This window comes from Caretta caretta, chromosome 14 (assembly GCF_965140235.1).
Source record: "Caretta caretta isolate rCarCar2 chromosome 14, rCarCar1.hap1, whole genome shotgun sequence".
In the NCBI taxonomy this organism is placed as follows: Eukaryota; Metazoa; Chordata; order Testudines; family Cheloniidae; genus Caretta; species Caretta caretta.
In genome coordinates, this window is record NC_134219.1 from 17,136,898 (window position 1) to 17,162,828 (window position 25,931).

Consider the following 25,931-nt stretch of genomic DNA (forward strand, 5'->3'; position numbering starts at 1 on the left):
CCAGCCACCTTCGCCATGGGGCCCGAGGTTGCCGCCGCTGCCACTGTCACGCTCCCACAGGCCATCTTCACCGAGGGGCCTGAGGCCGCCGCCGCCGCCGTCTCCGCTGCGCTCCCGCCTGAGGCCGCCGTCAGTGCAGAGCCCGCCGCGCTCCCTGCCCCCCCAGCCATCTTGGGGGTCTGCCGCTCCAGCCGCCTTAGCCGTAGGGCCCGATGCCGCGCTCCCACCGGCTGCTTTCGCCTTGGGGGCGGCTGCCGTCCCTGGCCGCGGCCGCCATCCCCGCTGCCGGCCGCTCTCTTCCTGCGAGCGACTTGCCACGGCTGCGGGCACCGGCCCTGGAACGGGGCCCGGGCGGGGGGGACAGCGGGGCAGGCGCCAGACCCGGTTACCTTGACGCTCCTGCTGCCGCCGCCTCAGCTGCCAGTCGCTGAAATCTGAGAGAAGGGTGAGAACTAGCCGCCGGGCGGGGCCGCGCCAGCCGCCTAATGACCTGGCTTGGATTTACACAGCCGCCTCTTACCCGTACCCAGCCCCACCATCTTGACATTGCACATGCGCACAACGCGCGGGGCGACATCGGCCGCTTCCATCCGGCCGTTTCTTGGGCCCCCACATGGCAAGTATGAAGTTTAGAGCGATAATATCGGGGAACCATCCAGATGTTACGCATGCGCAAAGCACGAGCATCAGTCGCCAGCCCCGAGTAGGCGCATGCGCAGAGCGCGCGTTAGGCGTTGTAGACGGCTCGCGCGCGGCGCGTAACGGTTCTCGCAGCCCCTTCCGGAGGCAAGACATATTTTCCCTGTCCGGGGCGGCTCTGCGAACACGCATGCGCTGTATTGGATTTAGAGGCTGTTCTAGTTGAGTCGTTGTCCTGCTGCGCTGGTTGACTACGGAATCCTGCCAGGGACAGTTCAAGCCAAAGTTACAACTGAGTTGGGAAAGGGGAGCCAGTCACTCCCTGGGATCGCTGAGAGTGCCTTCGGTCGTCCCACCGTGCATACCTGCCCCCGACGGCATCTTCCCACAGCCTGTGTGATGTTGGGGCGCCCCGGGGCCTCGCAGGTCGGGGTTACCATGGCAGCAACTCAGGATCTTAGGCGGGGTTGCCATGATGACAGATCAGGGAGTCTGTTCCCATGGCAGCCAAATGGGGTCTTAGCTGGGGATTCCCATGGCAGGGTCTCGCTGCGGCGCTTAAGCAGCCTGCACGTTTAGTCTGTGTGTTTGCCATCGCCCTGTGTACAATCAGTTGTTTCCCCTACCTGTTATTGTCATTCATCGTTTATATAGTGGCAGGGCCTAGGAGCCTCAGCTGTGGATCAGCTTCCCAGTGTGCTAGGTGCTGTACAAACATAACCAAAGGAGGGTTCCTGATGCAAAGAGTTTATACAGTCTCAGTATAAAATGAGATCAGCTAATCAGTTTTTTCCTTGCTGAAAACTCCTTATCAACATCAGCACAGGAGCTGAAAAAAACATATAATTTTTTAATGAGCTAAAAAAGAATTGGGGCACACGCTTCAAAGTGGTTGCTATAGTGGAATCTTGGTTCTTTTAAAATTTAAATTAAAAGTGCCGTTTAACTTGTCATACCCTACACAGATACATTTCAACAGTAATATCCAAATTAAAGGTGGCCTGTAGATTTAAAAAGAAAAAATCTGTAATATTGAATCCGCAACCTGTCAAGTGGGACTTGCCATTCGTTGAACTCCCATCTCTGGATTTCAGGGCTTGCCAAACAGGAAAATTTACCAGCATTACTATACTGGTATAATTATACTGCTATATTTATACCAGTCTAGCTCCCTGTGAGGACACTTATTCAGAATAACAGTGGCCTCTTTTTAGATTTATTTTAGGAGAAAAAGGCTACTGGTATTCCTAATAAGAGTGTCTACATGGGGAAATATACAGTGTAACTATAGTACTATAATTATACTGGTATAGTAATGCTGGTAAATTGCCCAGTGTAAACACGCCCTTTTTGATGGATCAGAAGTGGAGAGGAAACTTGTAGTCAGTTTATTAAAGAAGGGAATTTCCCCAAAGTTTTTGTACCTTCAAATTCTTGCACACAAAATGACTTTGTGTTTCTCTTCTTCAAGACAAACTAATATCAGATAGATGTACAAAAGGCTTATCTTTATTAAAGCTTTCTAAGAAAGTACACTGTTTTCCCCACATGTTAAGAAACTGAACATTAAACCGGCAGAGGGTTCTAATCTCACAATCCCTTTAACTATTATGCTCTTAGCGTAGCTCAGGAAGATCGTAGTATAATTGGCTTAATTTCTTTTTACATTGGGTCTTGTCAGCTCTGGCAAATTTCTGAGAATCTTTCATCATTACACAACCACTGCCGAAATTTTAACCACCCATGTCACATACCTCTAAACAGGGTTGGACAGGACAGGGGTTAAAATGCCAGCAGATGGTCTACACTGGTGCTTCTACCATTGCTGTCATCAGTGATAGCGTATTGTTAGGAGATTTTCCGAACTCCGCCAGTGTAGAAGCAGCCCAAATGTAAAGGAAAAAAATTTAAAAAGCCAAAGGAATAATCCTGAAACTACAGGATTTTCAGACATGTAAGTCAAATTAACCATGATTTCATGGTAAAGCCAGCATGATCTCGTAGTAAATATGCCTGCAAGCAAGTCCTCCACCCAAGTGAAAAAAATTAGAAAGTAAGATTTTTTTAAAAGTTATATGTAATTGTGTCATGGAATATACATGGTGAAGAATTGTTCTGCTAGTGAGATGGTTTCTCCAACCTAAAGGGCTAATGTAAAGAAATCTTAGTTTTTCAAGCGATTATTCCTTAGAATGGGGCGGGGCTGGAAGTTGTTAAATGGATGTTGGGTGACATCAACAGTGTCATAAACTAGAAAATGTCTCCTGATGTCAAGGTTTTAAAAGATTTCATAAAAGAAGAGAGAAACTGGTGCATACCAAATATATGGAATGCACTGCAATTTTCTTGGTGAACTAAAAGTGCCAACGTCTGGCAAGAGCTGTTCAAAATACTTATCATGAAATAAAACACATTTGAAACATGCCCTTTTTTGTGAATTCACAGCGCTTCCATGAAATGGAGTTACCCACAAACATTCTGCATCAAGGAAAATTTAATCCAAGTTTGGCATGGTAATTCCTCTTAATAATTTCACTGCATCTTTTGGCAGTTTATTTACTAGTGGGTTTTGTTACTTGGTTGAAGTTACGTGGTATTTCTTCAGGCCACCTGATAGGCAGAATCTATGCACTCAAGAGGATCATCAGGAACCATCTTGACTTGTTTTGGAAGGGTAGGGTGTGGAGGAGGAAGGGACATGCCCTTAAAGGATTCGAGAAACTGGAACAGATTCCTAATCCAAGTACCAATGCATTCGATTTGGCTATTTATTTAATAAACAATGGGATTGGCAACCAGAGTGTGAGAGAGCTGTTTAATTCAGCACCTCTTGATGCTGATGCCCCTTTATTAATTATTATTTGTATCATGATAGCGCTCAGGAGCTCTAATCATGGACCAGGCCCCATTGTGCTAGAGGCTGCACAAACACAGAACAAAGACAGTTTCTTCCCCAAAGAGCTTACAATCTGCAACAGGTGTTCCTGCCTGCTGCCATTGATGTTGGTGGCTCTCCTTTCTTGGCAGAGCATGGCTGGGCAGCCAGCAGCAGGACTGAATACCCCATTTTATACGTGTTCTTGAAGCGTGCTCTGTTCCTTTCATGGGACCCAGGACCATGGCTAGGATCCACATTAAATATTACATTACAAGCCCATTTTTCATCCAAGGAATAGTATTTCCAAACTTTGGACATTCTGCCCTTTCTCCTCCACCATCAGCTACATCACCTGACCTGACTCCCATCCTCTACCTACAACTACAACCTACCTTAACTATATCTAAAACCTGCTGTCCCTCACTCTCCCCTGGTCTACACTAGGACTTTAGGTCGAATTTAGCAGCGTTAAATCGATGTAAACCTGCACCCGTCCACACGATGAAGCCCTTTATTTCGACTTAAAGGGCTCTTAAAATCGATTTCCTTACTCCACGCCTGACAAGTGGATTAGCGCTTAAATCAGCCTTGCCGGCTTGAATTTGGGGTACTGTGGACACAATTTGACGGTATTGGCCTCCGGGAGCTATTCCAGAGTGCTCCATTGTGACCGCTCTGGACAGCACTCTCAACTCAGATGCACTGGCCAGGTAGACAGGAAAAGAACCGCGAACTTTTGAATCTCATTTCCTGTTTGGCCAGCGTGGCAAGCTGCAGGTGACCATGCAGAGCTCATCAGCACAGGTGACCATGATGGAGTCCCAGAATCGCAAAAGAGCTCCAGCATGGACCGAACGGGAGGTACGGGATCTGATCGCTGTATGGGGAGAGGAATCCGTGCTATCAGAACTCCGTTCAAGTTTTTGAAATGCCAAAACCTTTGTCAAAATCTCCCAGGGCATGAAGGACAGAGGCCATAACAGGGAACCGAGGCAGTGCCGCGTGAAACTGAAGGAGCTGAGGCAAGCCTACCAGAAAACCAGAGAGGCGAACGGCCGCTCCAGGTCAGAGTCCCAAACATGCCACTTCTATGATGAGCTGCATGCCATTTTAGGGGGTTCAGCCACCACTACCCCAGCCGTGTTGTTTGACTCCTTCAATGGAGATGGAGGCAACACGGAAGCAGATTTTGGGGACGATGATGATGAGGAGGAGGAGGTTGTAGATAGCTCACAGCAAGCAAGCGGAGAAACCGGTTTTCCTGACAGCCAGGAACTGTTTCTCACCCTGGACCTGGAGCCAGTACCCCCCGAACCCACCCAAGGCTGCCTCCTGGACCCGGCGGTCGGAGAAGGGACCTCCGGTGAGTGTACCTTTTAAAATAGTATACATGGTTTAAAAGCAAGCATGTGAAAGGATTACTTTGCCCTGGCATTCGTGGCTCTCCTGGATGTACTCCCAAAGCCTTTGCAAAAGGTTTCTGGGGAGGGCAGCCTTATTGCGTCCTTCATGGTAGGACACTTTACCACTCCAGGCCAGTAACACGTACTCGGGAATCATTATAGAACAAAGCATTGCAGTGTATGTTTGCTGGCGTTCAAACAACATCCGTTCTTTATCTCTCTGTGTTATCCTCAGGAGAGTGAGATATAATTCATGGTCACCTGGTTGAAATAGAGTGCTTTTCTTCAGGGGACACTCAGAGGAGCCTGTTCCTGCTGGGCTGTTTGCCTGTGGCTAAACAGAAATGTTCCCCGCTGTTAGCCACGGGGAAGGAGGAGGGTTGAAGGGGTAGCCACGCGGTGGGGGGAGGCAAAATGCGACCTTGTAACGAAAGCACATGTGCTATGTATGTAATGTTAACAGCAAGGTTACCCTGAAAGAGTGTAGCCACTGTTTTATAAAATGTGTCTTTTTAAATACCGCTGTCCCTTTTTTTTTCTCCACCAGCTGCATGTGTTTCAATGATCACAGGATCTTCTCCTTCCCAGAGGCTAGTGAAGATTAGAAAGAAAAAAAAACGCACTCGAGATGAAATGTTCTCCGAGCTCATGCTGTCCTCCCACACTGACAGAGCACAGACGAATGCGTGGAGGCAAATAATGTCAGAGTGCAGGAAAGCACAAAATGACCTGGAGGAGAGATGGCGGGCTGAAGAGAGTAAATGGCGGGCTGAAGACAGGGCTGAAGCTCAAATGTGGCGGCAGCGTGATGAGAGGAGGCAGGATTCAATGCTGAGGCTGCTGGAGGACCAAACCAGTGTGCTCCAGTGTATGGTTGAGCTGCAGCAAAGGCAGCTGGAGTACAGACTGCCACTACAGCCCCTGTGTAACCAACCACCCTCCTCCCCAAGTTCCATAGCCTCCACACCCAGACACCCAAGAACATGGTGGGGGGGCCACCGAACAACCAGCCACTCTGCCACAGAGGATTGCCCAAAAAAAAAGAAGGCTGGCATTCAATAAATTTTAAAGTTGTAAACTTTTAAAGTGCTGTGTGGCATTTTCCTTCCCTCCTCCACCACCCCTCCTGGGCTACCTTGGTAGTCATCCCCCTATTTGTGTGATGAATGAATAAAGAATGCATGAATGTGAAGCAACAATGATTTTATTGCCTCTGCAAGCAGTGATTGAAGGGAGGAGGGAAGGGTGGTTAGCTTACAGGGAAGTAGAGTGAACCAAGGGGCGGGGGGTTTCATCAAGGAGAAACAAACAGAACTTTCACACCGTAGCCTGGCCAGTCATGAAACTGGTTTTCCAAGCTTCTCTGATGCGTACCGCGCCCTCCTGTGCTCTTCTAACCGCCCTGGTGTCTGGCTGCGCGTAACCAGCAGCCAGGCGATTTGCCTCAACCTCCCACCCCGCCATAAACGTCTCCCCCTTACTCTCACAGATATTGTGGAGCACACAGCAAGCAGTAATAACAGTGGAAATATTGGTTTCGCTGAGGTCTAAGCGAGTCAGTAAACTGCGCCAGCGCGCCTTTAAACGTCCAAATGCACATTCTACCACCATTCTGCACTTGCTCAGCCTGTAACTGAACAGCTCCTGACTACTGTCCAGGCTGCCTGTGTACGGCTTCATGAGCCATGGCATTAAGGGGTAGGCTGGGTCCCCAAGGATACATATAGGCATTTCAACATCCCCAACAGTTATTTTCTGGTCTGGGAATAAAGTCCCTTCCTGCAGCTTTTGAAACAGACCAGAGTTCCTGAAGATGCGAGCGTCATGTACCTTTCCCGGCCATCCCACGTTGATGTTGGTGAAACGTCCCTTGTGATCCACCAGAGCTTGCAGCACTATTGAAAAGTACCCTTGCGATTTATGTACTCGGCGGCTTGGTGCTCCGGTGCCAAGATAGGGATATGGGTTCCGTCTATGGCCCCACCACAGTTAGGGAATCCCATTGCAGCAAAGCCATCCACTATGACCTGCACATTTCCCAGGGTCACTACCTCTGATATCAGCAGATCTTTGATTGCGTGGGCTACTTGCATCACAGCAGCCCCAACAGTAGATTTGCCCACTCCAAATTGATTCCCAACTGACCGGTAGCTGTCTGGCGTTGCAAGCTTCCACAGGGCTATCGCCACTCGCTTCTCAACTGTGAGGGCTGCTCTCATCTTGGTATTCATGCGCTTCAGGGCAGGGGAAAGCAAGTCACAAGGTTCCATGAAAGTGCCCTTACGCATGCGAAAGTTTCGCAGCCACTGGGAATCGTCCCAGACCTGCAACACTATGCGGTCCCACCAGTCTGTGCTTGTTTCCCGAGCCCAGAATCGGCGTTCCACAGCATGAACCTGCCCCATTAGCACCATGATGCATGCATTGGCAGGGCCCATGCTTTCAGAGAAATCTGTGTCCATGTCCTGATCACTCACGTGACCGCACTGATGTCGCCTCCTCGCCCGGTATCTCTCTGCCAGGTTCTGGTGCTGCATATACTGCTGGATAATGCGTGTGGTGTTTAATGTGCTCCTAATTGCCAAAGTGAGCTGAGCGGCCTCCATGCTTGCCTTGGTATGGCGTCCGCACAGAAAAAAGGCGCGGAACGATTGTCTGCCGTTGCTCTGACGGAGGGAGGGGCGACTGATGACACGGCTTACAGGGTTGGCTTCAGGGAGCTAAAATCAACAAAGGGGGTGGCTTTACATCAAGGAGTATTTCAGGCAGGACTTCACGGAGGGTTCCAATAAGAAATGGTGCACCTAAGTTATTGTTCTTATTGGAACAAGGAGGTTAGCCTGGCCTCTGATTGATACATGGCTAGATTTACCTCGCTGCACCTTCTCTGTGAGTGACTGCAGTGTGACCTAGAGGAATGAGTCCCCTAGACAGGGGAGGGGGGGAAGCAAATGAGTACAAAACAAATCTGGTCTATTTCTTGTTTTGATCCACTCCATCTATCTTTTACATCTTTGGCTGGCAGCAGACGGTGCAGAAGGACTGCATGCCATCCACATCTCATGGCTGCTCGGCAGAAGATGGTACAATACGACTGCTAGCCATCCTCATCTCTTGCCTGCCCGGCAGAAGATGGTACAGTACGACTGCTAGCAATCCGTATCGCCTGCCTGCTCACCAAAAGACGGTTCAATAGGACTGACTGCAGGACTAAAGAGAATTATCTGGTCAAGCCACTCCAAATTTAGTCCCTGCGCCCATGTCTGCCCAGGCGCTCCCAGCCGATGTGGCCAGGAGCACCTCGGACACGACGAGGACGGCTACCAGTCGTACTGCACCGTCTGCTGCCAGAAGGCAATGGGTTGCTGCTACTGTGTAGCAATGCCATACCGCGTCTGCCAGCACCCAGGAGACATACGGTGACGGTTACCTGAGTGGGCTCCATGCTTGCCGTGGTATGGCGTCTGCACAGGTAACTCAGGAAAAAAGGCGCGAAACGATTGTCTGCCCTTGCTTTCACGGAGGGAGAGAGGGAAGGGGGGCCTGACGATATGTATCCAGAACCACCCGCGACAATGTTTTAGCCCCATCAGGTATTGGGATCTCAACCCAGAATTCCAATGGGCAGCGGAGACTGCAGGAACTGTGGGATAGCTACCCACAGTGCAACACTCCGGAAGTCGACGCTAGCCTCGGTATTGTGGAAGCACTCCGCCGAGTTACTGCACTTAGAGCATTTTCTGTGGGGACACACACACTCGAATATATAAAACCGATTTCTAAAAAACCGACTTCTATAAATTCGACCTTATTCCGTAGTGTAGACATACCCTCTGTTTCACAAAGGACTATGACATAGATGTAAATCAGTTTCTCACTGTGCTTCCCATCCTCTTGCCTCTGTCCAAAGATCATTTTCAAAGATGGCCACTGTCTTGCTTCCACTCAAAAATTCCAATGGAAGTGGCATTTTCTGCTGCTGCATAATGCAATGAGAAAAACAGCAGTTGCCCCATACTTTTATGGAGAAGCAAAATTGGGGGTGGGGGGAATGAAATTTCCCAAACTGAAATGGAAAAGTTATTTGCATGAAACATAGCTTGACTGAACATTCTGTTCCACGTAGGTTTCGATGGTGATTATAGATGCAGACTATGCCCATAAGCAGATAGTTGGTCTGGGTGACAGCAAAAATGCACTTACAGAAGTTATTCACATACTGTGCCTGGCAGCTTTATCCTCCTTCAGAATCACTGGTTTCCAGCCAAAAAACTTTAATGAATCATCTGACATCAGCCCTATACTGTCTGAATAATCGATAGGCATGATCCTGACTGACCATATATGCTGCATTTGGGAGCATATTCTCCACCGTGGGAAAACAGACACGTGCTAGCTCTGCTTGAACCAGTGCACCAAGAATAGCAGCGTGGCTGTGGTGGCCTGGGCAGCGGCTCCGTCTAGCTGCCCGAGTATGTACACAGGGGGTTGAACATGATTGTACTTGTGTGGCTAGCCCAAGCTGCTTCCTGTACCACAATGGCTCAAGCTCCTGTGTGTGTCTGTCTATGAACACTGGGAAACACACTCTCAGCTGCAGTGCAGATATACCCTAAAAGGGGTAACCTCCCATTTTATCCACGTTAGAGTGTGCAGCCGCTGCTGTTTTACTTTACTCTGATTCCTTCAGACACCAAGATGATGGAGGATCAGAGTGAAGAAATACATACTTACAAAGCATACTCAGAATACAGTTACAGATTTCACCATGCTGTATGGTCTGACTCTTACTAACTGGTCAGAAAGAGTTGAAATATCTCTGCATGAGATGAAAATACAGCAATAGCTCCTTTAGGAAAACCAGTAAAGATAGAAATTACAAGTCTTTGAAATATTTGAAAGAGGCCTATTCATTTTTGCAAACCATCCAAAATATGAAACTGATTATGCATTTAGTGACAGTTTTATAGCACTAGTCTCCAGTGTCTCATATGATAAGGGCTGAGGCAGCTGGCAGGCCATAGACTGTAATGGCTGTGAGCCTACATGTCATAAAGTTTAAGCTGCTCCTTCATGTCTCCTTCCGTCATCTCTCCAAATGTCTCACTGTTTTCCTTCATGAGCCTGAAGATGGCAGTCAGCTGCTCTCTCTGAACCCTGTCAAGAAGAAAAGTAAAAAGAGAAATAGCCACCCTCCAAGAGGCACTGTGAACAGCAATGATGGAGTCAAATGACACATGACGCTCACCTTACGAGTCCTGTTGACTTCAGCAAATCTGTGCATATAAAATGAGCAGAATTTGACCCTTAATACCCACTCCTCAAACACACACACACACACAATCCAACTCTTTAAAGTAACCAGCTTTATTCCCAGACATACCCCCTTATTTTGAGCTTTCTTAGGGCTTGTCTACAGACACTCTTCTATTCTGAAATAAGAGTGTCTACACATGGAGTTATTCTAGAATTGTTATTGCACTTTAAATATTACCTTAATCCAAATTAACTTTCAAGTGTACACAAGCCGTTAGTCTGCTACTGGGAAATGAGTGATCAGAGAGAGAAGTCATTCTTGCATTGGGGTTTACTAGGTTTTTTTTCCAGTGTTGAGTAATGGGCATCAGGAGTTGGCCCTGAACCTAGCACATGGACATATTCTGTTATATCTACCCCTAATTTTTTTTAAGGGGAAGGAGGAGAGGGTTCTGTTTCATTACTAGCTGGGATTGGTTACAGGACTGATGTGGTCTCACTGCAAGTCTCCCTGAGAGTGCAGCGAGTTCCCCACCTATTACATGCAGTCCTTGGTTCTCCTGCCTCAGATTATGAGAACTAAAGGAGCCGTGGTGTTATGACTGTAACAAGGGCGGAACAAGGCTTTGCTATTATATAAACCTCAAAGCTCTTACTGCCCTTCTATCCCACATAAGAACAGAGTCTGTTGACCCACAGCAGGTCAGAAATGCAGAGCTGGTGCTGTCCACACAGATTCAAACGCCCCCAGCACCACTGGTCCCTGGTGCAGGCTGCTGACAGTGGGTGGAGGATTGGCCTTCAGTCTCTGCGGTCCCAAAACCCACCTTCCCAGGATTCTCTGCTTCTGGCACAGCCAGCCCTCCTGTCTATAGTAGTAGATTCTCATTCCAGTGGCCAAACCTATCCTCACAAGTCTCTTCCTTACCTCCCAGATATTCTGGCACCCTGACCTGGTAATAAACTCTAGGGACTCTTTTGCCGCAGCTGAGACAGACAACGGGAGAGTGTGCAGCAAGAGTTTTCGCTAACAAATGAAAGCATCAGAATTTTGTTTCACTCCATGGTGACGATACCACCATGGAATGAGTCTCTGGAGGTTGTGCTGGGAAGCAGATATTGCAAGTGGCAATCTCACAAGCACAGGAAGATGGACGATCAGAACTCAGCTGGTGTTAAGCTATGTCTTCACTGCACTAAAAGCTGTGATTTTACATCAAGATAGCGATATCAACGTAAAATCCTAGGGGAGACAAGTCCATATAGCTAGATGAGGTTGATCCTATAACCCCCACCCCCCAACCTGGGGTTAACCTCAACTAGATACAAAGAGTTAAAAATTACCTGTGTTTTGTCTCCACTAGGATTTTACCTCAAAATAGGTATCTTGAGTTAGTTACTTTGATGTAGAAATACACCTTTTTTGGTAGTGAAATCACAGTTTTAGGAATATGGCTGCGTAAAACTTAAGCGGGAAGCTGCTTAGAAGTTGTGGCGATGAGAGTGGTATAAATGTCTAGAGCAGACAAAAGACCTGAAAAGCTCTGTGTAGCTCAAAAGCTTGTTTTTTTCACCAATAAAAAAATATTACCTCACTCCCCATCTCTCTCTAGAGAAGACAGAAGCAGTTTCAATTTGTGGGGGAAACAACAGAGCAGAGCATTGGTCCATCAACAGCAATCCCACTGGGAATTTTGCATTAAAAACCAAAATCAATGGTAGATGAGCCATTGCCACAGGTGAACAGAAGAGCTTTCAATCTGGGAAGCACAACCTGGAACTGGAAGGGTTGTGCATGTTCCTTACACCTACTGATAAACATTAATAATACCAATCAGAAGTGGTGACAAGTGAGCTGCATTTCCCACCCTGCTTTAACTTTGGTGCTATCAACATTGTGGGGGAAACAGAATTCTGAAAAAACAGAGCTTAGCAAACAGAAGCAGCTATTGTGCCAGTTACTTTGTTCTACAATCAGAATGCATGTGGCTGTAGCATTTAAAGACTATATATATTCTGTTAATGAGCTAGGATCTTTTGTTATGAAATGAAATCTTCTCTGTACAGCCTTGGCTTGGAGCAGTCGTTATACCCCTGCTGAACCAATGGAATCTGAAGTCTATAACCCTCAAGAATCCCATTGTCTCTCATATACTTTTCTCACTTACAAGAGAATGCATTAAACTGACCTTTTCAGAATATGAAAAAGGAAGGGAGACACAGCAGTTACAGATCCTCATATTTTATTTCAGAACTTCATTGGATTCCAGGGGGGCATATCTCCTATCTAGTCTGGAGAAATTCAGTATGTGTTCTTCTCCTTACACAGGCACCGTTGAAGTTTATTCCAGCTGGGAACAAAAATTAGTTCTGGTTCTTTTCCTTATTGTTCCCAAGCAGCTTAATAGATTGTGAAAAAGTCTAAACACAATTGCAACTTTCAGTGACCTATACTTCTTTTCTAGTATGGTCACAGAAAAGTCTCAATGTGTTTTTTTGTTTGTTTTTGTTTTTACCCAATATCAATGCACTTGGCTTTCACTCATCACTGACAAAATAGGCTAAGGCTGGGATTTTCAAAACAGCTGAACTCTTGTTGAAAATCAATGGTAGTTCTGCTCCTTATTCCCTTAGCTCTTTGAAAATTTCAACTCAAGATTTTCAAAAGTAATTAATGATTGGAGGCACCTCACTTGAGACCCTGCAAATGGACCTGATTTTCAGAAAGTGCTGAGGACTCACCTTCTGAAAATCAGGTCTCTGTACAGGGTTTTGGCTACCCAAAAATGGAGGCTCCCAAAATAACCTTGTCACATTTGAAAATCTTGGCCAAAGATTCTGCAATTGGAACTTCACGAATACTACAGATGGTGCAGGAGCAAAAACAGAGTCCAGCTCATCTCTCCCAGCTTCACTGACTCTGCCTGGCTCCAACAGAAGTAAAATCAAAAGGTTTCAGGGTGAGATTTTTAACAGTGTTGGCCGAACTCTGCTCCCACTGAAGTCAATGGAACTAGTTGTGGAGTAAGATATCCTTATTCACAGAGTGACATCACAGTCTGGCCCTCTGTCACTAAAGTCCTGACTCTGGGCACGTATAGGAAGCAAATCTGCTGAGTAAGACTTTAAAATTTCTCTGTTGCTTTCCACAGCAGTAACACCCTGTAAAAGCACCATGATTATTTCGCTGCAGCAAGGACAGTGTCTTCCTCCACATTCTGTGTGACACCAAGTCCTTATTGGGTATTTTCACGTGAATAAGAATTCCCTGCTAGTGCAGCAAAAGCAGTGAAAGATATGGGATGCAGATGTAATGCTATAAATCATCACTAGAGAAGTTCTGTGGAAGAGAGAAGGAGGGAAAAAAAGCAAAAGGTATAAACAACACAATGCCCATCCAAATAAACTATTCAAAGATTTATTGAACTGAACAAAGGCAATTTACAGTTTCAAGCCACTAGAATTACAGTCCTGTGTATAAGAGCCACCTTCAGATGAAAAAAAAAAAAAAAAAAAAGGTAAAAAAATACCCAGACAGCCTTTTTGTTGTTGTTAAAGAAATAGCTTAACTCGCTGCCACTTGCAAAATCTGGGCTCAGCTATAGACTTTGCTTGCTTGATGTACATTTTGCCGTATAACTTAAACATATCTGTATATAAGGCATTCTTTGCATAGTCACATGCTTGGAACGTCAAATCTGCCAGCCAGCACGAATTGGAAACAGAATGGCCAGTCACATTGGGTACCTTGAAGCAGAGCGGCCTTGTGTGTCTAGGATTCATAAGCAATCCATTTAATGTGCTAGCAGTTACCGGCTTGGAAGGGGCAGCTTCCTTAAAGCTGAAGCCTCCGGCTGTTTGTGAAATGAGCCCTTTTTACAGACAAACATTCTCCAAACCCAGGCGCGGCAAAGAACGACCGAGTAAATAGTTTCAAGTATTGTCTGTGTAGGAATAAAACAAAGCAGCCTGGTTTTTTATATGCTTGAAGCTTTAGCTAAGAGGCGGCCTTTCCACAAAAATGAAGGGAAGCTTGGAGGACAGATTCCAACTATGCTGTAATGCAGCAGGACAGGAAGTGATATCACCAGAGGACTCAAAACCCTCTTCCCATGGAAGGACTTCCAGCAAATCAGCCCGACCCTATTTGAAGTTAGATCTCAATTGAGCGGGTGCTGATGCCCAGCAGAGCTCATCTCCTGTATATGACAAGGCTCAGAAGAGGAGCTGAACCTCGGGCAAAGCAGGCAGGCCAGCAACAGTGACAAAAGGGTATGGGAAAGAGAAAGGGGTATTAGAACAGTAAGGTGGTGTGGAGAAGGGAACGGGAAACGCTGTTGGCACCCCCAGAAACTCATCATAATCCAGAGGGAGCCCTCAATTTCAGGGCTACCTCCTCCACCCTCTCCCTCTTGGGAACTGGAGCAGGGAAAAGTAAATCCAGGCACTACCAATCGTTAACAAAGCTTGGGCTCCTCAACGGGAAGTCACCACAAACAGTAGAGCTACAAGACAAACCAATCTCACTTCTCAGGTCTGCCCTCTACCTAAACTAAAGGATCAGCTCTCTGCTGAAATGATTACAGAGCAAGATTAAGTCAGTCCAGCGATAGTCTGTCAAACCCCGCCCCCCTCCCAATGCTAAACAATGTTTTAAATCTCCAGCTGTAATTTTCAAAGCTAAAGGATGAGTTTGGTCCCTGGAGGAAATGGCTTGGATACTCGGGTACAACATCTGGGTAGATCTAAGATAACATCTGGCTTTTGCCCATTTCCTCTAAAGGAACAATACAGATTTCAGGGTAGGGCAGACAGAGTGTGATTAACACAACTCAGTAGACTTACTGAATTTTTGGTGTTCACTCTGGGTTCTGTTTGGGGGGTCTCAGTCCCATATTAGGTCTTGAACCCCCAAACACAATTCCAGTCATGGCTCTAGCCTGGTCGCATCCAGGGACCCAAGCAAGAGATTCTCCTTAACCTTGATACCACAAGGAGTTATTTTGAAGAACCCAACTTCAGCCAAGGAGAAAGTCCCGAGTTTTGAGGGTTTATTGTTTTTTTCTTTTGTTTGTGTGTTTGGTTGGTTTTGGTATTTCTCTCAAGCCTTTAAGATGCCAAGGGAAAAGCCTTTAGGAGGAGGTTAGGGATAACTTCATATAGTCTTCAGTTCTGCAAAGAGAAACAAGGAGAAAAGAAGAGAATTCATTTCAGTCATTTCACCTTTTGAGTTTGGTTTGTTAATTATTTTTGTAACGAGCAAGGGAAAAGGACTTGGTGCTGGAGGGGGAGGCAAAGAAAGTTTCTGATTCACAAAGAGCCATTTGCAGACTGTAATGCCTCAAAGTAAGAGGCTTTTTGCTTCATCAATTGCAGCAAGATAGTCTAAACCCAAACAACAGAGTAAGCCAAAAAAATGACTGCATGCCCTCTTGATTGGTACCCAGTACAATTCAGACCCTTCTGACCTACAAATTGGGTGCTGTGGCAGCTCCTGTTCTGAGTGGACCCAGAGCATTCCAGAGCACCTGGATTACCTGCCTGGCTCAATACTCCTCAGCACACGCCAAGCCAGTGGGGGGAGGTAAGCCCTGGGGTGAACACGCGACTGCTTCGCTAACAGTCTCATGCTATCGGCAGCAGGCTTGAGCATGCAAAGACAAAGACTGTTCTTTCTAAAATCTTCCTCCAGAAAAAATACCTATTGCTCTAGTGTTGCCTGTCCCTTTTGTATTAAACAGGACATAGTCACATGGCAGGCCCTGGGGGGGGGGGGTCAATCCATAAACACGACTACTCTGCTTTTCATTGGAGGATCTCGGATTGCTTTGGGAGTGGTGAAGCTCAGCACCTGCCAAGGAGGTAGGGAAGATGCTTTGGACTAATATTCTAGATGGACAGACTGAGGTGCAGAGAGGCTAAATGACTTTTCCAAGGTCTCATATCAAGTCATTGCCAGAGCCAGGGCTAGAACACAGTAGTTCTGTCACTGCTCTCTGGCTCTAACCATTAGGAATTCTCCATTCGTGGAAAGGCTAAGCTTTGTCTCTAGACTACTGTTCATACTTTTTATAGGATGCCTCTCAGAGCAGGCAGGGATAACCTCCAAGGGTAGGAAGGCAAGCCCAAACATGCCTCAACTCTTCAGCTGCATGCCCACTTCTTTCATAGACTAAGTCCCATTTGGCATATTTCTGCTCCTAATTTCAGTTGAAGTAGATCTCCACACCTATAACGTAGCAGTGTCTTCAGCATCAGGCAGGGGTACAGTCCCTCCGTGCAAAATACCCTCACCTCCCAACAGGTAAGTGAGCCTAGTTTATGGGCTAGATCCAGACTGGAGATGCACACTGAGCATCAGTAAAGCTTCTCTACTACCGGGCTGTGTACAAGCAAGCTTAGCAGGTGCCCAGTTTAGAATAAAGGAAATACTTCAGAGGGGATAATCGCTCTGGAGGATTCACTGTGCAGGGGGAGTGAGGGGGGTGGGGGTCAGGTCATTATTACCCTGCCATGGTTGGGAAGAGAAGGAGAATCAGATTCCATAATTCAGGGAATAAGCTGATTGCTGTAGGGGCCAGGAACGATTTTCCTCTCTACTGCCAGAAAGGTACAGCATTGTCCATCTGGCTAAGTGTATCGATTTGTGAGTGTCTGGGTTGGGAGGATCCTGGGATGGGGGGTTCCCCTTTATCCAAAGCCTCAGGTGTCCGGAATCCTACCTCTGGCAGTGGCCGATAAGATGGAATATTATTGTGATCTGGTAGGGCAAACCATATGGCCCAGATCCCCATTTACACTAGCCCCTTTACACCACTCTGGTTCTTTAAAGTAGGAGCAAATCACATTTACACCTTCTTTAAGGTGCCAGCATGGGGTAAAGGGACCGTAATGTAAATGAGAACCTTGCCCTGTGTTTCCATGGACAGGTGGAAGCCAGACTCCCTGTTCTGGACTGGCCCATGGCTGTATGCATTGTGGGAGTCTCTTAGCAGACCTCTCCACCTAGGACCCGGGCCACTGCAGCTGTTAGATGATTAAAGCACAAAACATCTCTTTCAAAAAGCAGCCAGGTTGATATGTCTCCTATTCCAGCCCCCTCCCTTCCTACCCTTCATCCCCAAACAAGCTGGGAAGGGGAGAGTCAGACTGCCACATACTGTCTGGGCCTGGCATCAAAGCTTGAGTGTCTCCTCAAGAGAGTCGCTAATGGAGGTCCACACTCCTCACCCCACACTTTCATCTAAGGCTAAAAAACCTCTCTATGCCAAATGCTATTAACCCGATTGCACATGAATTCACATGGTGCTAAAGGCTCAGTTTAGGCTCCTTCTTTACAGGGAGGCCCATCCCTTCAGCAGGGACAGGGATTGTCCAAATGCTCCCTGCCCAAGGGCCAGATTGGTAACTCGCCCAGAACTGCACCCAGCTGGTATAGCAGAGGCACCTTCACCTAGCACGAGGGGAGGTTTGGATGCTGCAGGTCCCAGAAGGCCATGCTCCATCTTGATCCCAGCAGAATCCCGTCAGGCGGGGACATGCCATCTCCGTGGGTGGCACCTCCCGAGGAGAGATGGGGGCAGGTGCAGGCCAGGCCGTTAGAACTCTATGGAGTGCTCCGACCCTGCTCTTTGGTCCCCTCTAAGTGAAGGAAATCAAGACTTCTGGTCACGGACCTCCCTCTTCACAGGTAGAGCAGAGTCTCCGGTGCCGCCCCTTCCCACAGCTGATGTGGCACAGCAGGGGTGCAGTAGGAAGGGTGTAGAAGTTACTCCAGTCAATGTGAGGTAACAGGACTCCATACTATGCACCCGCTGGAGGAGTTCCTACAGTCCAGGCGTTAGACTAGGTGGGGTGGAAATGGCACCACAGCTTACCCATGGAGGACACAGAATCAGGGGAGAAGCACCATCTAGCAACTGGCCAGTGGGACTGGAGCCAAAAGCTCCCGAGTCCCTTTCCTTCCTTTTCCGTTTCAAATGCCTCCCTCCTCCACCCTCCATCATGAACACATCGGGGTTTAGTTGAAACCTGAAGCTTCCTCTCGGACTTTGGGAAGAGTCCTTTAGGCTTTCTGTGGCTCTGTTTCCTCATCCAAATGGGACTGACTACCAGCCTCCGGGGAGAGCGGGATAGCCTAAGCAGTGCTGACAGAGCAAAGGGGAAGGCACTTTCCATGCACTGGCTGAAGGGGACAGGGATGTGGCACTGTGAGGTCAGCTAAGTTGTCCTTCAGACACATGAAAAACACACCAGATGGGCCAGCTATTAAGCACTTGGATTAACCCTTGCTAAACATTGAGGTGCAGACCCAGACTTTCAGGGGATATGGTGTAGCTCCCAGCGCAGGTTCCGTTTGCTCACTGAAGGAGATAGGAATGCCTTTGCAGGCTGCATACGGTGGCAGCTGATTAACTTAGGCCCCGATTTTCAGAAGCGTTGACTTTGCCCGGAGCACCAGCTGCTCAGCCTCTGGTGTCTATGAAATCCAGAAAGGAGAAGCAGAAGCTTGGCTGGCTCCATGAAGGGCCAACCCCCTCCCAGTCCAGAGTGAAAACACGCTTGATCCTGATGGGATGTCAATGAGGAAGGGTCACCGGAACTGGGTAGACCAGGGCATTGGGTGGAAGAGTTTCTCTCAGCATCCCAGCCCACCTTTGGCCTCCCAGTTCTTCCTGTGAGGGATGTTCCCACCGCCACCTTTCCTCCATACCATCCCTTGCAGGTACTGAGCCCCTTTTTAATTACCATCTTAAACTTGGTACAGGGTCCGGCTCACAAGGGGTGCCCAGTATATCAAACTGCCTCCCATGGCTGGGACCTTAACTGTTCTCCTTGATTCACCACAGCCCTCTGAGGTTATGTTGAGTATGAGGAAGGGGGCATCGAACCTGAGTTCTCTGGCTGCTTCTGCCAGTGGGTGAGGCATGGAGAGACTGCTTCAGCATAGAGAAAACATTAGAGACTGCTGACACTTAGAAAGAGAGACGAAGAGGGAAGGTAAAGGGCTATGGAACAAGCTTTAATCAATGGGAATCCAAATGCCTCCTGCAGCATGGAGTTAACAAGAAGTCAAAAGGCTAAATACACAAAGTGACCTCCAGAAGTACCCACCCTATCCATCATTTCACAGGGACACTAGGCAAGTGGTATTTTGAAAAGAGTTTACATGATTTAGGACCACAAGCCCCATTGACTTTCAGTAGGACTTGTGCTCCTGGGGCTTGTCTACACTGAAAATGCTACCGCGGCACAGCTGCAGAGCTTCAGTGTAGACGCTTCGTAGGCCGACGGCAGGAATTCTCTGGTTGGTGTAGGTAATCCACCTCCCCGAGAGGTGGTAGATAGCTTGATGGAAGAAATCTTCTGTTGACCTAGCGCCTTCTATACCGGGGTTCAGGTTGGCTTAACTACATTGCTCAGGAGTGTGGATTTTTCACACCCTTGACTGACAGAGTTAAACCGACTGACTTTTCTAGTGTAGACCAGGCCTACGTCCCTTCAGCTCCTGAAAATCTTGCCCAAAGGGCCAGACTCCAAAGTGATGAGTAAAGTGGAGCAAAAGGCAGACTTATGGGTACTTCTGGCCCCTTGGCATATAAATTACACCAGGTTTTGGCTTTACACCTACTTATTGGCTTGTAACTTATGCATTGTCTGGGTATTCAGCCCAAGTTCCTCTACAGGCACCCGCTGCTCCCTGCTATGGGAGAATGCAGGTGTGCCAGAGGTTTGAGACTCCCAGTGAGTTAGGAGATGGAGAATGGCAAGCTGCCCATGGGAACACAGGACTAAGCAAAGCAGAAGCTGATGAAGACAGGTCATGAATAATGGACCGGGGAGACACAGAGAAGCAGCCATGAGCCAGAGGAGAATTGGGGAGCTGAGCAGAGACAGGAAAAGAACCCAGCAGCTCAAAGCGGGACCCATATTCTCAGCCCAACACAGTGAAAGAGAAGAGACTCGAAACTTATGGAAAAAGCTGCCAGGAGCTCTCAAAGCTCCCCCGTTGCCACACACAGGACACGGGCAATATTTTCTACATGTGACTCTTATGATTTTTTTATGTGCAGCACCCCATTTGTAGAGGGTGTTCTACCAAACAGGGGAGAGGGGGCTGCTTTCTTCCAAGAGGACTGTGCGATCCCCTGCCCCAGAAAAGTTTAAGTCTGAGTATTAAGCGTGGGGAGGGAAACGGGGATTTTTCCATTACGCTGTTGGCTCTCGGTTATGGAAGCATCGTGTGTGGCTCCGGATCATAGTTAAGGCTGCAGTGAGATTAGTGGCTATATTGGAAAACAATAAATGGGCCAGAGCTTAACTCTTTTCGATTAGAAGACCTTTTTGGTAGGGACTCAGTGGGAAGAGGTAAATATTTGGCCAGAAAAGGGGAGGGGAGGGTTGGCACTTCTGCAGCTATGCCTGGGGACGGGTTAGCCCCAACTGCAGTGTGGGCCCAACATAGACCCACCGGAGAAACACAGGGCTCCTATCAGGGATGTGGTAGGGAGGGGAAAACATTTCTTGGCGTTGGACTTTTTTTTGGCTGAATGGCAATATGCATTGCATTGCCTATAATGCTCTCTGCTGCTAGACAGGGCCATCATTCTGACCTAAATAAAACAGCAGGTGCCAACCCCTTCTCCTCACTGCTTGTCCCTCGCCCCAGGACACCTATCGTGCTGCAGAAGATGAAAAGCAAAAAAAGGAACAGCAACAAAAAAACTTACCAGCCTCTCTCATCCAAAAGAAGCGCCATGCTGGACAGGAAAGCACAGCTGCCAAAGAAGGGGCCAGGGAGAAAGCAAGCAGCAAAGGGGAAGAGATGAAGGAGGAAGGGAAAATGCCCACCCCAATCCCCATGCTACACAAAGGAGAAAGCAAGCAGAATGCACTGATGAGCAAGCAGAGGGGAGCATGCGATGAACATGGTAGGAAAGCCCAGGAGCTGGGAATGCTAATGGAGACCTGTCCAGCTACAGCCCCACCCCCTGTGCACCCTTGGGGGAAACAGTAATGGAGGAGTTCGAAATATATCCAGCGAATAGACTGTCAGAGCGTCAACCAGCCCCTTGCAGCCCTTGTCCGTTTTGGAGGAGTCGCCACCACTGCTCTCCAGTTTAAAACCACCACCTTCCCTCTATATGTCCAGCTGCACCCCCGTTTCGATCCTAGGTTCATGTCGCGATGCTACATCACGGCAGGGTCTCTTCTCCCCATCCTTAACTAGGGGTGAGCGCAGACTGGAAAACCAGCTCTCCCACCCCGTCCCTTTGAATTTCAAGAACTTCAGATTCAGGCAAGACCCAAAGTGGAAAGGGGCCAATTTTCCAGTTCTAAATTGAGGCCCAAGAGAATGGAAATCTCATGAGATCAGCTCATAATATATTATAACTCCCCTGGGGCTGGACTCCAGTTTAGCCTTGAACCCTAGCCTAAGCCTAAACCAGATCCAAGTATCACCCCCTCAGCTCATTTCTACTAAGAACTTGGCAGGAGAGTGGAGGGGAGGGGAACATTCAGAAGGAGGGAAAGAATTTCCCCCCAAAGAGTTCAACTGGTTGATTGGATAATGAGTCCACTTCCCCCAGTTGGGACAATCCCCCCCCGGCATCTTTCTGCAGCCTCCCCAGCCTTGAGCAAGGCAGGGATTTCTCAAAGCAATTGCAGATTTGGCTGCACAACGCACATGAAATATGCAGGGTGGGATAGAGAAGCTACAGTCTAGTGGATCGTTTAGTCCCTAATTCCAGTGGCTCCCACTAAGTAGCAAACTCACATACTAAGGAATCTTGCCTCCCAATGAGTTTGTCCTACTTGTGGGTTTGAAGTCCGGATCCAAATCAAAAGGGTTCACTTTGCCCTGTAGAGGGCGCTCCTACTCCAGGCATATTATGGCTTTGCTGGAAAAATAACCCCTGAAGCTCGAAGGATGGGGAGGAATTCGCACGCTCAGGATCAGGGTTCCACTTCTCCTTCCTGACCAACCTCACCCTTGGGCAAATCTGGGGGCGAACATCTTCCCCCAACCCATTCTGACATTAATACAAGCTGGGCTTAGCTGACATCCTAAAGTTGCAGCCAAGAATGTCTGGAGTGTTATGGGTTGCCCCTTTCTATGCCTGCAGCCCACGCAAGAATTAGAAGCATCTATGATGTTTGAGTTGACACCCACCAGTGAAAGGTGATTATGCTGAAAATACAGCTGCCACCCTTTCTCTCTCCAACTCACAGGGATGACCCTGTTTCCCCCCTAGGATTAGAGACCCTACAGGGGACTTCTGGCTATGTTCACCTTCTCCTAAGCCCCTGGAATGAGGGGTGGAGGAGGGAGAAGAGACCCTCCCACAAACACTCATGCTGAGTCAAACACACTTGCTCTCTCCTTTCTCCAGCCCAGGTCAGCCAATGAATCTGGGAAGGGAGGCGTGTTAAGAAAGGCACAGACTCCTGGGGGGGCTGACTCCTGTGTCCCACTAACGTCCACACTAGTTTTGCCAGCACTTTACAAGGACCAGGCTCTGGGCCAAGAAAAGAGGTCACAAAAGGATTAACTGACCAAAAGGAATTATTCCTCTTTAAAAACACCGGTCTGCCAGCCCTGCAGAAGTTTACAGAGTTGGGTGAAGTCCTGATCATCTTCCTGCCCAGTTGCAAAAAATTCTTTTTGGACTTGGAGCAAAGTTTGGGAAGCAGCTGACAAAGGCTACTTTAAAAATAGTCAGTGTATCTCAGTCACTGTAGTTGCATTTAAGAGCACTGCCTGTACCCCCTTGTGGCCCAGCCACCAGGACAGCTGCACCTGTGCCAGCACCTCATGGAGCCAGGTTAAACCATTACAAGCAGTGATTTGCACGGGTACAGCATGAAACCGGGGTAAACCACACCAGTGAAAATTGTGGATTAGCCTGTTTGCACCAGTGGTTTGCATTGGGGCAGCTACACTTCTGGCTGGCAACTGATGGCCAGAACTGGGGCAAATCACTAGTGCAAAAGACAAGACTTAAGAAACAGGATCTGGTAAACCACGTTTAGCCAAAACATTCACCAGTCTGGTCACCTCCTTCTGTTTTTCTGAGAAGTGCCTCTATTTTTAAGACTGAAATGATCAGAGACAGGAAATTGCAGCAGCTAGTACATTATATACTCCTCCCCATATCAGGGCATTTAGGGCAGATTTAGGGATAAATCCTCAATTTGGATCAAGCAAAGTGGTGCAAAAATATCTGCAGTTTTGAGGCAATGCGGGGTGGCATGAAGCAGAAATGGCTTTCTATTAAATAACCCTTTCTGCTGCATTCCCTTCCCCTTTCCTGCATGGGGCTGACAACTCCTCCAGGCACAGACAAGAGATGCTATCAGATAAACAACCAAAACGCCTTTCTGTGCGACTTTAGCCAGCACAACCTAAGGCACAACTTGTGATGGCTCCGTCATCCAGGCTGTGACCCTAGTTTTCAAACTTGGGGGGCTAAAGTGGATTTAGGGGCCTAACTTCCAAGTTTCAAAGGCCGAGCACACAAGCGTGACAGACAGAGCCTAAGAGATGCTGAGCACAAGTGGCTTTTACTGCAGAGGTCACAGCTGCTCAGTACAGGCCAGATCAAGCCATAGCTAGAGGAGGCAAAGGTCTGTATATCCCGTTTCTCTAGATCAGTTTGTGCTGCTGATGGAAAATGAGATGGGGGCACAGAGGAGAGTAGATTTATTAATTTGTTATGAGGAGGGAGTGGGGGGGTGAGGGAGGTGGGACAGACATGGTTACTTCATTTAAAAACAAAACAAAACAAAACAAAACATACTAGCAGAGGTTATCAGGTGGTACCACTACTTCTAAGAAACATCATCTCCTTACCAAAAAGATTTGCAAGAATGTTTGTGGCCGAGGACCTAAGGTACTTGCTACAGGGATGTGAGGTCAGAGGTCAGTTCAATCCTGCAATATAAACGCAGCAAACCTGGGTCATATCAAAACAGCAGCATTGTCAGGAGGTGCCTGGCAGCGGGGCGGTGGGGAGAGGAGAGGGGGGGAGGATGTAAAGGGGTATGAGGCAGGACGAAGGAGGCGGCTGAGCTGCACTGCTACTCTCAACTGATCTGCTTAGCATCTTACCTGTGGGCAGCTCTGCCCCAATATAGCAGCTAGAGAAGAGGAAGCTGTGAAGCCTGAAATGAAAAGTTGCTGACGCCACAGCCGAGATCCAGAAGACAAGAAACCAGAAACAAAACACAAGCTTCTGACAAACACACAGAAACATGGAACATTGACAAGAAAATAAAGGAGCCGTTAGGAGAAATTCAGCAGTCGGCCAATGCCCCTTCACATGGAACGCCGAGCAGAACTTTGAAAAGAACCCCAAAGTGGAAGAGCCAACTCCAGGTGTGTTCTCGACGGGTTTCAGGTGTGACGGTACCTCACAGGAAACCCCTTTAAAAAGGAATTAAATGGAAATAGGGGATGGATCCTGTGTGTCAATGCACCTGATGAGGAAGCCATCTTGTAGAATCAACCTTTCTCCAGGATTAATTTCACGGGGTGAAATCCTGGCCCTGATGAAGACAAGGGTCAAACTTCTATTGACTTCAGTGTCCTAGGATTTCAGCCACAGATTCTAAGGTCAGAAGGGATCATTATGATCACCTCGTCTTAGGTCTTGCAGAACAGGAATTCCAGGCCATAACTTCAAACAACAATGCCTGCATCCAGCCCATAACTTCTGGTTGAGCTAGAGCACACAGTACGATAGAGGCTGGTTTAAACACTTGTAGAGTAGGATAGTCTTTCGGTTCAATAGGTGTTCCAAGAGTAATTTCTATAGAACCCTATTGGTGTCATTCACTTTCAGTTCTACAGGACTTGTCCATAAGGGCTCTGTCTGAGTGGAAATGGTGGGATGAAGCTACCAGACATGGCCAACTTGCTACATGTTAGCGAGTGGAGAGTTTGGTCCGGATAGAAATATAAAGAAAGGGGAAACGCAAATCAAGTTTTTACTGCTGTCACCAATACAGGGTCACCACAGATACAGCAGAGCTAGCTGGAGCCTGTTCTGCCTCATGGATCAGTAACAAAACTAGCAACAAAGTTTTGTTCCAGATTCTTTACAACTGATGATGGGTAAGAGAGAGAAAGAGCCCAGCATGACTCTCAGATCCCCAGGGAAGTTTGAAGCTTCTGGGGCACAGGGGGAGGGGAAATTCTCTGCTGAGTTATAAATGGAGCAAGTTTGAACTGGAGCAAAACTAAATACAGAACCCCATAGTGTCACCTATATGGAAAGTCACTCTTCTGACTACAGCACTTTTCCAATGTGCCGGTAAGAAGGATGTGGGTAAAATGCCTTTGCCATCGGGCTGCAAGGTAACCTGAAAGTTTCTAACTCCAGTGCAAAGTAACAGTTAAAGGTGATCTCCACACAGTGAGCTGGAAAGGGTACACAGCCAGGGGAAAGCAAGGCTCACTCATGGGAACCTAACTTCAGGGCAGTCAACGGGAATCCTAGTGAGTATTTTTTTCTTGTTTGGGCAGGAGTTTGATTTTGCTAGGCATTCTCTGCACATAGCCCAGCAATCAGGAGTTTATCCTGCACTTCTTCCCCTAAGATTACAGCCCTCAATCCCAGAGAAACACATCACCAGCTGAACTGGGCCCATCTCATCCCAAAGGTGCATTTTACGAGGCGGACATGTCAGTTTTCTAGGAGACTAGGAACACAGCAAGTCATTCACTGCTCCTTTACCTCCTCAAAGCCAGC

At 47.7% G+C, this 25,931-nt stretch overlaps 1 protein-coding gene across 6 annotated transcripts in view; it reads right to left on the minus strand.

The window, feature by feature from the left end:
• Window positions 1-9,812: 9,812 nt before the first annotated feature.
• Window positions 9,813-25,931, minus strand: part of MXRA7 (matrix remodeling associated 7) — a 49,626-nt gene continuing 33,507 nt past the window's right edge. For 2 of the 6 annotated variants that reach the window (XM_048818220.2, XM_048818219.2), the window contains exons 4-5: window positions 24,032-24,112; window positions 13,579-15,348 (exon numbers count right to left, since the gene is read on the minus strand). In XM_048818220.2, the coding sequence (XP_048674177.2) occupies window positions 24,079-24,112 (34 nt within the window). In that variant the 3' untranslated portion in view covers window positions 13,579-15,348; window positions 24,032-24,078. Of the gene's footprint in view, window positions 10,078-13,578; window positions 15,349-24,031; window positions 24,113-25,931 lie in introns of those variants that run through there. The other 4 variants (XM_048818216.2, XM_048818215.2, XM_048818218.2 and 1 more) reach the window with 2 other exon arrangements.